At 42.8% G+C, this 14773-nt stretch overlaps 2 protein-coding genes across 2 annotated transcripts in view; both read left to right on the plus strand.

Annotated features, from left to right (window-relative positions):
• ccnd2a (cyclin D2, a) overlaps positions 1–6462 on the plus strand; it is a 17677-nt gene extending 11215 nt beyond the window's left edge. Inside the window, exons 4-5 of the mRNA XM_031874368.1 lie at positions 799–947; positions 6179–6462. Coding sequence (XP_031730228.1) covers positions 799–947; positions 6179–6361 — 332 coding nt within the window. The 3' untranslated portion in view covers positions 6362–6462. The remainder of the gene's footprint in view (positions 1–798; positions 948–6178) is intronic.
• A 5249-nt stretch (positions 6463–11711) lies between these two features.
• Positions 11712–14773, plus strand: part of tigara (TP53 induced glycolysis regulatory phosphatase a) — a 5368-nt gene continuing 2306 nt past the window's right edge. Inside the window, exons 1-5 of the mRNA XM_031874350.1 lie at positions 11712–12261; positions 13506–13543; positions 13621–13742; positions 14068–14145; positions 14272–14382. Of these exons, the coding sequence (XP_031730210.1) occupies positions 12224–12261; positions 13506–13543; positions 13621–13742; positions 14068–14145; positions 14272–14382 (387 nt within the window). The 5' untranslated portion in view covers positions 11712–12223. The remainder of the gene's footprint in view (positions 12262–13505; positions 13544–13620; positions 13743–14067; positions 14146–14271; positions 14383–14773) is intronic.

Below are 14773 nucleotides of genomic sequence, written 5' to 3' on the forward strand. Positions count from 1 at the left end.
GTGTGTGTGTGTGTGTGTGTGTGTGTGTGTGTGTGTGTGTGTGTGTGCGCGTGCGAGCGTGCGTCTCTGTTTGTGAAGAGAAAAACTTTCTCTCTCACTGTCTGTCTGTCTCCCCTGCTCCCTCTCCCTGTATGCCAGTTGCCTTGCCTTTTCGGGCTTCTGGCCCGTTCACAAGCTGTCTCATTTGCATTATGAATGACAGTGAGGGGAGCTAACAAGGTTATTGGTCTTTGAGACGCACGCCTGTGACCACACGTGGAAAAAGGACCTACAGCAGTGAGCATTGGCAGAGGCACTGAGCCTCTTTATTCCCCCCTTTCCAAGCGCTATGGGGCTTTTTTTCAGCGAGCACACGATTTACTCAGGAGATGGAAGAAAAGGGGCCGGGCTGGGGAAAGGGGGGACCGGGGCGGGGAGCGGGTGAGGGTGGTTGCTTTTCAGCTCTTTTACAAGCCAAGTGAACCCTCATTATCCAGGCCCCCTGGTCATTAGTGAGCGCTGCGTTCAGACCCGGTGCAATAGAGGGATTATTTATTCGCTGACTGCTAGATTACCAAATCATATTGTCTCTTGGAGGGATGTATGTGTACACTATTTGTGGAGCAAATTAATTGAAAAGTGAAATTTACAAACTGCACCAGGTGAATAAAGAATCCAGTGTAAATTAACCGTTTTTGTCATTTGCTGATCTAAAGATTTTAGCTCCTCGCTTAATGTAACAATAAATACCTCTTTGTATCATTACCAAAACTAATAGCGCTGGAGATTTAACTCAATTGGTATTTCTTCCGCTAACAGATTTCAGATTCGCCATGTATCCTCCCTCCATGATTGCCACAGGAAGTGTGGGGGCAGCGATCTGCGGCCTACAGCTGGATTCAGCTGACCAGTCACAGTGGGGCGACAGTCTGACAGACCTGCTGGCCAAAATCACAAACACAGAAGTGGTGAGTTTCTTTTGTACTTCTCTGTCACATCCAGAACACTCATTTCAGCTTAACTAACTCTAACCTAACTCTACGATTCAAAGCTGAATTCACATTAACTCCTCTTATTTCTGCGAAAAACACACAGTTTTACATTATGTTACTGTTAGCAAGCAAATTATGTTTTATTCTACCAGACTTGCAATTCCTCTGAGGGAAAATATCTATGTTATTCATGTCAAAGGTTAGGAAATGCCACATGTCTGTTGAAGTTGTGTGTTTGCAACAGACAGAAGTTGGAATGGCTTCTTCGCTGGCATTTAGCTTTCCACAAACCCATTTGGGGCTTTTTTTGTGCCAATATTTGTCATGAGAAGTGAAAAATGAGCATCAAACTAAGACCAACAATGTCTTCATTCAAAGAAATCTTGAACTGCATCAGTTTATATTACGCAGTCTTTTCTGGCATACACTTGACTGGACTTACAGGTAGCATGTGGCACATTTCTTTTCCTCTCCATCAGTCCGGTCAGGCTCCTCAGGGCCCCCCTCATATAAAGAATCCTCTAAATCAAGCCAGGTTGAGAGCATATACAGTATGCTCTGTCGCTGACAGGAATGCTGGCCGGGCCGTTGTGTGGCTGTCTGGGTACAGTGAATGTTGCGGTGGTGGGTGAGTTGAGTCCAAACACAGGCAGGGCCTCCACTGACTCTGAGATGCCTGGCTTTCATCACACAGATGGGAGAGGACGTCAGCTTGCTATAGCTTACTGTAAGGGTGAGTAGGTGGGCAAATCTACAGAGGGAAAGATGAGTGAGACTGGAAGGTGATGTGTTAAGTTATTCTATATTAGTCTGTTTGGGGAAATAAGTCTTCTCTCTATTCAGCAGTGGGCAGCCATAGCACAGTGCCTGGAGACCAGCACCAGGTCTGAGCCCACTGCCGTGGCAGGAGCACACTCCTAATACCGACCACTGTGAAAAGGGCTTTTAGTTAGTTATTATTTAAACGTGAACATTTTGAGACCATGTGTGCTCACTGCACAGGGAGCAGATCAAAGGGCAGTGACACTGAATCCCAGGCCTCAGCCCTGTTACGTTTAATTCTCTCCCAAAAAGGAGGAAAAGTTGGAGGAGGAGGTGGAAGAAAGCTGTTGAAGTGTGAAAAGGACACTGGGGGTGGAAAAGGAGGGGGGGTTGGGGGGGGGCTCCCTCACGCCTCCCTCGCGACAATCGGCCCTCTCTCGCCTCCTCCTATGGTCCATAATGCAGCACTGCTGGATAGCATGGCTCCCTCTGGTGCGAGTTGTGTGAAGTCTCGCTCAGCAGCTAGAGGGAAAAACAAATAGCTGACCTCAGCAGCACAGGGCCTCAGTGTGTTTAGGCTGCAAGGTCTCAGACTTGAGGGAATTAAGTCGCTCTGTGTCTCTATGATCAACTCCTCACATTCCTGGATTCAGACAAGCCGTGGCTCACAGTAAACACAGAAGGCAAAGCAAAGGGCACCCTTGCTAATTCAACTTATATGAGAGGCTTTAGTATAAGCTGCTAAGAAGCCAGCCAACAATTAACACGTAGAGTGTCTTTCATTTACATCAGACATGTGTACAGTTATGCATTCACACACAGTAAGAGAGGAAATGGAGAGCAGTGACTGTGTCCTTTTAACGTTTAACTTACCTTCTTTTCCCAAAAGCTCAACCACTATATTCGTCAATTCAATCCCCAAGGGTCACCTCAACCTCAGTTTTGACTGCGGTCATCAGGGAGCTGGTTTGAACCTGAGTCTAAATGTGTACACTTCGCATACTGTATTTGGTTTTGGCAGGCAGTGTAGAGGGTAGAACAGCGTAGCACAACCAGCCGGCCGAAGGGCCAGGCAAAATATGAAGGCAAAAGCAAGTTTCGCCAACCTCTGCAGCTGCTGCTGCCAACAGCATCACGGCCGTCACCGCTCCCCTGGCACCCCGCTGGCATCCCGCTGGCATCTGTGGTATCCAGAAGCTGTGGTTTTCCAGTGGAAATGTGATAGGGCCAAGTCACCATCTTAGGATGGCTGGAAGAATGTGTGTAGCCTCACACACACACACCTGGTGTGGCCAAGAGGAGGCTCCCTGTTAGGGACAGCAGACGGGGGCTGTGTGAGCCAAGTCATAATGTGCCGAGAAAAGAAATGTGAAATTTGTGAGAACGTGGTGAGTTTACAGTGGGAGGCTGATCAGTTGTGACTCCCTTAAACTGCACAGGTCAGCTGTAGTGTCAGTGCAAGGGTTCAAGACCACTTCCTAGATTTTGCTGTTTTTGGGTCAATTTCTCTCAGTGTCTCATTCATCTTTTTCTTTTCAGCGAGACACAGACACCAGAAACACATTTTCCCATTCCTCCATCCCTTCGGTTTTCATTCCTTTTTTTTTAAATGACTCCGGTCTCCATCGTGTCCTAAATATCACTGCGATGGTCTCGCACAAGTTGGGTGATGGATGGATGTGAAATTGAAATGTGGATTTTTTTTTTTTTTTTTTTCTGGGGGAGGAATTCAACAGCAGTGTGATGGAGCCAGAATGCTTGCAACAAAGATGCATTTATTAAGAAGGATTATCTCCATTAACGCAGCCCGTGGCGTCACTGCTTGTGGTGTTTTCGGCATGCAAGCTGAAGAAAGAGAAAGGTCACATTTTCCTTTTAGTAACTTGAGGAAATTCAAGTCATGTGGTGACTCCTTACTTCCGGTGTCAGCCTCCGGATATTTTGTTTTAGGATTCCCTGAGATTAGTAGTATGTGTGTCTGCCCTGTGTGTTTGTCTCAGCTGTCTGACCACCAAGTCCTCCCAGAGTAGCTAAACACTGTCTTGTGCGGTACAGTCAGCAGTTAAAACACATTCCATGGCTTCACACATTTCTTCCTTTTTGGTTTTGTGTGTCTGCACGACTTCCCCTCTCTACCGCCAGTGTCACAAAGGCCGCCCAGGGATAATGCGCGTGCCTTGATTTGTCAGGAAGACAGATTGTTGCAGTTTAATGTATGTTTGAGGTGGGGCAGATGGAGGCCGTAACGACAAGGGAGGATCTGAGGTTGGTTATGTTTTTTTCCAGGGTTGAGGCTGCAAAATAAGACGCTTCAGTATAGCGCTAACACCCATGGCCAACTTATTCGGTGCTGTTGGCCCCCACAGTATCCAAATACCCAGAGCTTCACTGAAAACAGAATTGGTGTTTTCAGTAGTCACACATTGAAGTCATTAAAGTCTTTCGAATGAAGCCCATGGGGCTTGGCATGGGATCGGAGAATGTCTTTTAAGAAGTGAAGGCGTGCATTCTTGCGGTAAGACACAGGCAGTTCCTTTATATGTTCCTTCGCTTAACTTAATTCTCTCAGAGGAATTGAGATTTTGTGAGCCACTGGGCACATGTTGGTGGGAAGATTTTGTGTGTGCTAGTCGTACACGCGCCCATGTTAGCAGCCGACCTCTGGAGGAGATTAAGGGACAGACGCCGGTCGGGTTTTCCTCCACGTCAGACCCGCTGCTCCCCAGCCCAGATCAGTCCAACCTCCTCAACGTCAAATCATTCTTCATGGTTTGTGACCCCAAAAAACTCTCTCGAGCTAATCATCTGTAGTGTCTGGAGAACTCAAAACAAGAGTCGTCAAGATGGGAATTACCTCATGCAAACTTCAGCAGAACCCCTCTGGGCTCAGAGCCATTTTATCAATGATTGTGTAATTGTATAGATTTCAAAGTCTTCTTGTAAAGAAATTCACATCACCAGTCTTGAAAGTTGGGTTAGACATAAAAAAAAACTCATGTAGTTTCCCTCCGACAACAGGGTGCATGCCTCGCACCGTTATGTGTCATGCTGCTCGACCTTTGACACTCTGTGACCTTTTTGCCACTCACCCGTGTGCGGCTCCCAAAGAGCAATTCAGATGTGAGTGAGGCCTCTGTCCTCATTTCATCAAGGCCCCAGCGGCACCAGAAGCTGTAACACAGGCTCAAACTGTGGCCCATCAGGTTTTAATTAGGCTCTAAACGTCTGAAGAATGTTTTCTCGCTCCACAAGCGGTACACTTTCACCCATCCCTCCGGCCATGGGGCGCTCTCAGTCGTGTTTCGCACAGACGCCTGGTGCTTTAAGGCAGGGGGGGTTACTCGTGAGTAGAGCTGAAAAGCAGGCAACTCAGCTTCAGCTGTGTTCTGGTATTTTGCCACCAGGGAGCGGTGTTAAGTCGGACAGGAGAACTTTCATATCCGTTTGCTCTGTTGCAGCCGCCTGCTCTTACTGAATATATTTTTGTCATGCAGTTCCTCACTCAAAAACATTTTGACCTTTCTCTGACGCTCTAGCTAACAACTCATTTAGCACCGCTCTCCCCTTTACTCCCCCTCCCCAGTGAGTTGCTCCCTCTCCATGTGCTGCGCTGTCCCCTCTGTCAACCCTCCATCAGGGAAGGATATGAGGGCTCAGTGCTGTTGAGAGGCTCCTCTCCCAGGTGGATTCTCAGATTGCTGCCGCAGCCTTTGATGGTGAAAGGCGAGCCGACCAGGTTCTCAGATGGATCCCCTGCAGGCAGGCAGGCCCACAAGACTGGATCTCGTTAAAAAAGCACCACCTTTGTGTTCCCACAGGAGGTAGATGTAATTAACATAGCTTTAGTACTACCTGTGTTTCCAGCTACTCCTGTTTGGGTTTTTGCGTGTGTTTGGGAATGGTGGAGGTGGTGGGATGGGAGAGGCAGTGGTGTGTGCGTGTTAATGCACATGTATGTCCGTGCACGAGTGCACAACCCTGGTGGGCTGATGTAATGCTTGAGTCTGGTCCGTGTCTGTGCTCAACCTTGGCAGTAGCCGGAGCAGCTATAAAGTCGATAGTCATTTAAAACCTCCTGGCCCCTCTGCCGCCACGCCAGGGGTCCCTGTTGTCATGCACTGACTTACGTTAGATGATATAGTGAGCAACCGTGGCACTATATCTGTTGATTCAGGCCGAACTGCTTGATAAGAGGCAAACTGAACAACCTTCCAGTTGCATTAAATAATCCTCTATTATGTTGAAAATGCCACTTGAACATTGAAGAAAATGAAATTGACTTGATTTGGAAATGAGAGAAAATTCCTGCCCCCCTGGTAGCAGTTTAAAATGTGTGTGTATATATATATATATATGTAGTGTGTGTATATATATATATATATATATATATATATATATATATATATATATTTACAGCTTGTCCTCCCTCTCTTGTTGCACTGTAGGACGTTCTCAAAGAGTGCCAGGAGCAGATTGAGCTTGTGTTGGTGAGCAGCCTGCGTGAGGGGCGGCAGCAGCAGCAGCAGCAGCAGCAGCAGCAGCAGACGCAGAGAGGCCCCAGCGGGAAAGGCCTGGACGAGCTGGATCAATCCTCCACCCCAACAGACGTCCGTGATGTCAACTTGTGAACCACCAGAGGGCGATATTGCACAGGATTTACAAAAAAAAAAAGCATCATGAAAAAAAACCTCAATTTTCTTAAATGCAGAAAAAAAGAACAAAAGAACAAAAATGTTAAAAACACAAGCCCTTTAAAAGAAAAAGAACAATGCTTGCTAGTTTGTTTTTTTTTTTTGTTTTTTTTTGTTTTGTGTAGATTTTCTGTTCTTCAAGTCAAAAACACCTGCCCACGAAATAGATTTTCTATGATGTTCTAGTCCAAAAGCAACAAATTTGATACAAGATGAAGCTCTGTGGTGAACTTGGATATACAGAAGGGAAAGCCAATCATATTTGCATTCTGCCTTTGATTGTATAGTATGATCTTTAAGTTATATTTTAACCATGGTAGAAGTTGTGGAAACCATTCAAAAAAATTACATGGGATCCCGGTGGGGCTTACGTTTTTTTTTTCTCTGTTTTGTTTTACATGAGTATTATCACTATAACATTCGTGGCTGGTGTAAGAGGCGACACAAGCTCCTCGATCATCAGAAGGTCCGCATGAGAGAGACAGAAGAAGCCGTGAGAACGTTATGCTAAAAGTCGATGGGTCCCAATCCCATGGAAGAGACGGGATCATAATAATTATTAGTAGTATTAGTAATTATTATTATTGATAATATTATTGGATATATTTTGGAACTGCGTAGTAGAGATCAATAAGCTCCTCTTGTCAGGCTGCTTGTGTGTCCGTTTGTGGGTGCAGTGTGCAAGCATGTGTGTGTGTTTATATGTCAGTATGCCAGATTTGCATGCGTGCGTGCGTGTATGTGTGGTGTGAATGCTACATGTGAACCTGTATCTATATTAGCAGTGTGCATTCTATGGCGTGAGGCACTTGAGCAAAGTCAAGTCACAGACTTACAGTACTAAGTCAAAAGACTACGGAGCAAGAGGAGGCTACACATACGTTGTCCATCAGTATAACAGGGCATCTATGCTAATATCACTGCCTTCATGCATTAACAATGTGTCGTGGTTCATTGTTGGCCAACAATGAACTCGTGCGTGAGACGGATTACGATTTAGTGAAGGAGGATATGGGCGAAGGGACTTTCACTTAGAGCCCCTTATCTTTCCAAGAGCATTTTTCCTGAGGCGTTACACCTCAGACTCAGAGGTCATGTGAGGTGTTTGTTTATTACTGCCATTCTGTTAATGATACAGATACTTCTTTCTTTTCACGTTGTTACGATATGGTGTTTCCTTAGAAGTGAAAGGCTGCTTTGAGTCTGGACAAGAGTTGTAATGACCTCCCACGAGTGTGCAGTGTGTGTATTGCACATGTGAAAAAGCAGGAGAGGACGATGTCTTGGAGAAAAAAAAAAAAAGTAATGCGATGCTTTTGAAAGTCTGGAGAACATTGGACTCCTCTGTATTTATTAGCAGGGAGGGAACCGGGTGTGGCGTGGAAAGAATTAGAAAGAGTTTGCAACTAAGTGTTGAACTGTGGGGGGCACATGGTTGCACAGCACAGGGTGGTAGGACAGAAAGGATTTTGATGGTGCAAGAGCATGCTGCAGTGTGGAGGATTTACAGCCAGTGGCCGGAAGATGATAATGAACAAAAGATGCCCGAAGGCCACACAATAAAACTTTGATAACTGCATATTAGGCTGGAATCAGCATTCATTTCTCACAGTGGATGTCTACAATGACACAGCTAAGTGAACAAAAAACGTTCTGGGTTTGGAGATTAATAAATGAGGAACGAAGATGCTGCCAGACCATGTGTGGATGAACTTTCATGGAGGGGGAGGGAGGCGGGTGGGTCGGGGGGGGTTAGAGGAGTACAAGATGATGATTTACTGTCAATGCATCTGGAGTCCCACATAGGGTTGTTTAAGCTCCCCTATATGATTTCAATGGCAAAGCACTTTGAGAACATGCTCCCCAGGAGATAAGTAAATGAAATGTGTCGGGTCGTGATTGGAGGTGAATGGATGTTTCTCTTTTTTAGCCTTTTCTTTGGTTTACTTTGTAGGGCTGGTTTCCCAATTGTCAGACATACCCTTGTCAAGCAAGAGTCAAAAATGAAAAAGGCTTTCCACAACTTGCGACGAGAGGACATTCCGATCGAAAAAAGACAACAAAACATTCCTATTTGAAGCAAAGTGCAAGTCGGTGGAGAGTCTGATCGTTCAGAGAATTTGAACAAATAGAAAAACGCCAACATGATTTGGAAAATGCCTACATGCAGACTTCACTGATCCACGGGTTCTGTTTGATTTTATTTTACTTTGTCAAGAAATTAAATATTTGTTTCTACTTGAATTTTTCTTCATATTTATCTGCATCACAGCCACAGACAGACACACAGGGCAGCAATGAGCTACAAGAGAAGGTGGTCGTAACATCTAATATTTGCACATGTTCTTCAGAGGGCCATGAGGTTTGCATTTGTAAGACAGCAGAGCCTTTGTTCGAAACCACCTCAACTGATGTGTGTTTCAGTGGTTGGTCAGTTTTCTATGGTGCTGGCTTGTGTATTTCAGGCCGATTGTCTGTCAGTGAACACATCTGTCCCCTGTGAGCTTTGCTGCTTCAAATCATTGGCAAGGGGGTTCATCAGCCAAACAGACACCAGCACAAAACAAGAGACAGATTTTTTTTTGCTTTGTTTTGTTTTAATGGGACACGAGGCTTTGCCACAGAAAGGTGTCTTTGACTTAATGCTTGAGTTTTTTTCTTGACGGTATGTGACTTTGCTGAGTGTATGTCCGTCAAACTGAAGATAAATGTGGGGATCACGTGTTTAAGTAAAACTGGGCAATTTAATGACATACTTGCCAAAACATCCCTGTTTGAATATTTGATATAACCTCTTCATTTTGCCTCTGTTTGCCTGATGTTAGCTCTCTCCTGAACGTAATAGTTGTGATTTTCTTTCCTGCAAATTATTGTTGCATGTGTTGTATATTGAGACCATCTTTTCGATTTGTGTTTGATATATTTTATGGGGTGACCAGACCCGCAAAAGGGGTTTTCTAAGATTTAGAGATACTGTATTCCAAAGTGAAGAGAGGACAGAGGAGGAGGTGTGAAGACATCAAGAAAAAAAGTGTCAATATTTTTATTGAGTTATTGTTGTCTTTTTGCGCTGCTAAAAGCTATGAATTTGTGTCATTTATACAAAAAATAACATTACCTAGTTGTGATGTGTCACTTGAGTGTGCTGCTATTTTATAAACGTGTATTATAATATAATTATTTTACTGCTTAAGAGATACATTCAGAAAAAAAGAAGTAGATGGTGATAGAAGAACATGAAATGACTATTCGACTGGAAATGTTCTTTGTACAGTTTGCTTAGATAGCATGTGTCCTTTCCCCCTTTTATCTATTTTGCTCTCCTTCAGTCACATTCTGCATCAGTGGTATTTCCGATACCTCAGGATTACTGGACAAAATAAAACACAAACAAATCCTTTACCGATACCTCTGCAGTTAGGTAGCCTGGAACGGAGGAGAAAAAGTACAACGGGGGTGGGGAGGGGGGCGAGCAACGACAAATTAGCATTTTTGTGGATGATTCCCACTGTTTCAGTGGAGAAACTACTTCCTCAGTGAGACGGGAAACAGGAAATATGCAACGTTTCCACTTGGACTTAACCTATTGGGGGGGGGCGGGCGCAGCAACATTTCTTGGGGGATGTTTCGTTCGTAGATAGTTCAAGCATGTTCATTTCAGTTCATCTTGGTGCTACATCTGACTTGTGTGTGAGATAGGGAAAACAGCATTCCTATGATGGCCAAAGTACAGTTCTTGCTTTATACAACCACAATCACTCTGAATGTCAGTAAACATGGATTATGTATGTAAGAAAAATACGTTTTGGTCTGAAATATATGTATGCGCACCATTGTAACTGCCACATAATTATGGTTTGAGCTACACCTGTTATGTGTAACCATAAATACTCTGATATCTGGAAGTTTCAATGGTGCAGATTTCCCTTCTAGCTGCCCCGCCTCCACTATAACTCATATCATGTACCTCAAATGTCTGTTGCACAACCTCTGTTCAATAAACTTCTGCTTTAAAGGGTGTGACACCACATCAGCTCACTATTTCCCACGCCTGTGCTCCTTTTAACCGGTGTGTCTAATTGTTTCAGGATCAATAGACTAGCTTGTGTGTGTGAGTCAGCAGTGATACAGCAGAGCAAAGTTCAGCTGCACTTAATCATTTGAAAGCTACACAAAGCAGCGATGACGAGACATGGGACAATGAGTTCCCTTGGCCAGAGTATAAGGAAGACCAGTTATAAACACTCCCTGCAAATGTGTACACACAGGAAAAAATGGGATGTATTGATATTTCAGCTCAGTCCAATAAATCTGCCTGCCACCAAAAGTTAAGGAAATGTACCAGTAAGATGTGAAGGGAGTTTATGTACAACTTCATTTATAGACAACTTCATAGTACATAGTCAGTGCAAAAAAACAAGGCAGGCTGTTAGCTTCCTGCTGCACCCCGCATTCATTGGGGCACATTACAGCTGAATGCATGGTTTTGGTATTATGGTGACCCATGTATTACTGTACGTAGCAGTGAGATTGAAGGATGGTTAGAACGTAGGTCCCCAAGTAGGCCCAGATAATAAAATGTGTGGCGAAATGTCACAAATAAAGCTGGATGACGAGGGCAAGTGTGTTATTTATGCCCTCTAGTGGCGGCATGTATTAATGTATTTGATTCACAGACATTACCATAAGCAACAGACTTGCTGCAAAAGAAAGATTGTTTAATGTGTTTAATATATTGAAATTAATGTGGGCTAAATTAATATACTTCTGACAGGCAAGACATTAAGACTGAATATGTATTTGTTGTAAAACTAGAGCCTATGATTTTTAAATACAAAGTTGTCATAGGTGGATATTTCACACAGATACCTAGAAAGTTACTTTTATTTAAGGTTATATATGATTTCAATTCAGGCCATCATAATAATTAAGAAACTTATGTCCAAAATGTATAACTCTTAAACCCTATGGGGCTCAATATTTCAAAAATGTATCTCCTATTACAATGTTTAGACACTCCAAGCTCCACTATAATAGATACTGTTATCACAACAATTATATACGGACTATTTAAATTCTTTGAAATGACAAATAACAGACTTTGAATGTACCCATAGTATAGTATGACAAAATAAGTCATGAAAAAGTCATAATATTGTATGTCCAAAAATGTCATATTATAGTATGTTGAAAAAAGTCGTGAAAAAGTCATAGTATTGTATGTTGAAAAAAGTTCAATTTATTTTGTTATCGATTAATAATTTTATTAAAATCAAGCAAATATAAAAGTGTGTTTATAGAAAACGGTAAAGTACCTGTTTCTGTGACAGTGGGGCCTGACATCTTCATACAATTATAGGAATAATAGTCAGACTTCATGGCCAATTGTATCACCTTAAAAAGGATCATTTTTAACATCAACAGATATGCTGAAAATGCTTATAACAGTTGTCAAGTAGACAGACACGCACACACCACTTGATTCCAATTATCATTCATTCCAGATGGTGGAATAATAATTAAATCAATAAGTCATTATTCTAAATAATCAATCACGCTTATTTTCTTGTCCCTTGAGTAAATATAATATAATCTTATTGGAGAGGAGTGGGTGGGACTTTGTTCTAATAGTTTTTTGTTTTAGTTTTAAATTACGCGCTTGTCTAGTGTTACCTTTATGTGCCAGAATACCTCTCCAGGCGCGAGACAAGTACGCTGCTGTAGTCGACCTCGAGGCAGTTTTTTTTTTTTTAAACTACCTCACAGTCAATAGGATATTATACGGCTTTAGTCTAAAGCATGAAGGCGCTAACATTTGGGCTGAGCCTTATTCGACAGTAAGTGCAGTTGACATTCATATTCAGTGTTTATGATAACGTTTGGCTCCGAGTGGTGCTGCCTGTTGCTCCTATTTATAGACCGCGTCAGTCTGTAGTCGCTCCTTCGACCTATTAACGTTAGCCAAGTTATTTTTGATAAAGTGATGGGTCTATGTATATATTTATATATGTGTAAAATCAAATGTCTATATATATATATATATATATATATATATATCAGTCTGCATCATTTAGCATAACGTTGGCTGTTTACATGCTAACCCTAGTGTTGATGACCCTGATGACACCTTGCATTAACATGCGTCTTGGACGATCGGGTTACGAGGGGACGGCGCTTAATACAACGGTAAACCACCAACAAGACGTATTGTGGTCCTAACACGTCCCGAGTCTGGAACTGAGACACGTTTGAACAAATATCTTTTGAGGTATAAACGATAAAGCTTCCTGACAAGGACGAAACCGGAAATAAAAAGTCTTCATTTTACTCTAGTTGGTTCTCAAGTAGCGTAAGCTGCTGTTGCCGATGGTTATGATTTGCAAAACTTTGTATCACTCCCACCTACAGTATCACCTGCAGTCAGTGGTGGCGCTTCACAGCTTCACTTTATCCGTTCTTACCTTTCACAATAAAAGCCTTGGACATATACTGCATGCATCACTGCTTACCAGAGGAAACCTAAATTCATTTAGAGCTTGTTGTCGCTAAGAGGAAACTCAACACTAGAATATATGGTTTAGAAAACTGGTTTAATATGATAATATTTTGAATATACTAATACCACTACTACTACTACCAATAATAATAATATTAGTAATAATAATTAAACAACTGAAATCCACTTTTTCCTGTCATAGATGTATTTCCGGGTTACAGGTAGAACCATTTATACTAAATGAAACATTTCTATCAAATGTGCATTAGTGTCAAGAGAAATGATGCCAATAAAACCAGAATCCATAAATCATGTGAAAATTAGTTTTGATTAAGTCACCTTTTAGGGGACATGCCGGAAAGCTTGAGCCTGAATTAACAGGAGCCATGTTTGATCATCTGCCCTACTTAAAGGTGCTAAAGCAAAACATTATGCAGGAGAAATATATACACGTGTGTATATGGTAAAAAGCATGAAATCAAATGTATGACAGTTGAACAGTAGCTTCTATGAGCTTCTTTAACTAATCTGTAAATGATATTAGCTTCTGTACTTTGGCATTGATAAGTCATTTATTTTCTGCAGTGGGGAAACGCAGTACAATAAAGAAGGCCTGCTACAAGGTATAGTACGACTGAAGATACACTATCCCGTGTTCTCTCTGTGTCTTACTCTCATCTTTCCGTCTTACTCCACACAGGCCAGGCCATAGATTCACCCTTGTCTGACATCGGGCTGCAGCAGGCTGAGGCAGCAGGCTGTTACCTTAAAGATGTTGCGTTCAGCAACGTGTTTGTCAGCGATATGCTGCGGGCCCAGCAGGTACGATGCTTTGGTTTCACAGATGGACCTAGCTATGAGTCTTGATTTGAAAAATGAATCAAAACACTGCAGGATGTATTCATTTGACTGTATGAGTAGATGTAATAGAAGTACTCTACACTATTATACTGCATTAAACCACACTTTTCTGCTTTTATTTTCACTTTGGGACATTTGTTCCTGTGAGCAATATTTATCTTAGCGTGGGAGTGGGCGGGGAAGCTTCTGCTCTTCTTCTGTAAAGAGAGATAATGTCAGCATGTCACAGTATGTTAGTGTGTGATGGGATGATGATGATGATGATGATGTGCATTATTTCTTCCAGACTGCTGAAACAATAATGAAACACAACCGTAGTTGTTCTGGTGTACAAATGGTGTGTGACTCTTTACTTAAAGAGAAAGTGAGTGGCATTTCTTTTGTGGGATCTTACAACAAAAAGTGTTTTCACAAAAGCATTTTCTTTGGATATATTTACTTATTAATAGATGAACGTGAGTCATCCAGTCAGTGCCTTGTTATTTTTCAGAGCTTCGGGATAGCAGAGGGGCAGCGGGTGCAGGACGTGAGAGAGATGGCCAAGGCAGCCGGTCAGTCGTTTCCAGACTTCACCCCTCCAAAGGGGGAGACTCAGGAGCAGGTGAGGCCGGGGGTTGTGGCTGTCGAAGAAGGGTTGAGTATCTGTTTCTCTGTTATTTCATCACTTATACAGCGAGTATTTATTTCTCTCTCTGTCAGTTTGAAAATGGAAACGTATACTGCTCGACAGCAGTCATTCATTATGTATTGACTCCTCACACATCGGATAACGTTTGTGTCCTGATACTAAATGATGTCCCTACAATGTACACTCACAACCACTAGCTGGCAGGAAACACTCATCTCCTCAGTCAAATCCCTTTCTCTGCATGGATGTAACATGCTTGTCTCAGGGCCTCTTTGCATCCACATGATTGTGTATCTTTTGTATCTGCCAGAGCACCAGTGTGTGTGTGTGTGTGTGTGTGTGTGTGTGTGTGTGTGTGTGTGTG

The sequence above is a fragment of the Anarrhichthys ocellatus genome, unplaced genomic scaffold (genome assembly GCF_004355925.1).
Source record: "Anarrhichthys ocellatus isolate YVR2014 unplaced genomic scaffold, GSC_Weel_1.0 scaffold80, whole genome shotgun sequence".
Taxonomy (NCBI): domain Eukaryota; kingdom Metazoa; phylum Chordata; class Actinopteri; order Perciformes; family Anarhichadidae; genus Anarrhichthys; species Anarrhichthys ocellatus.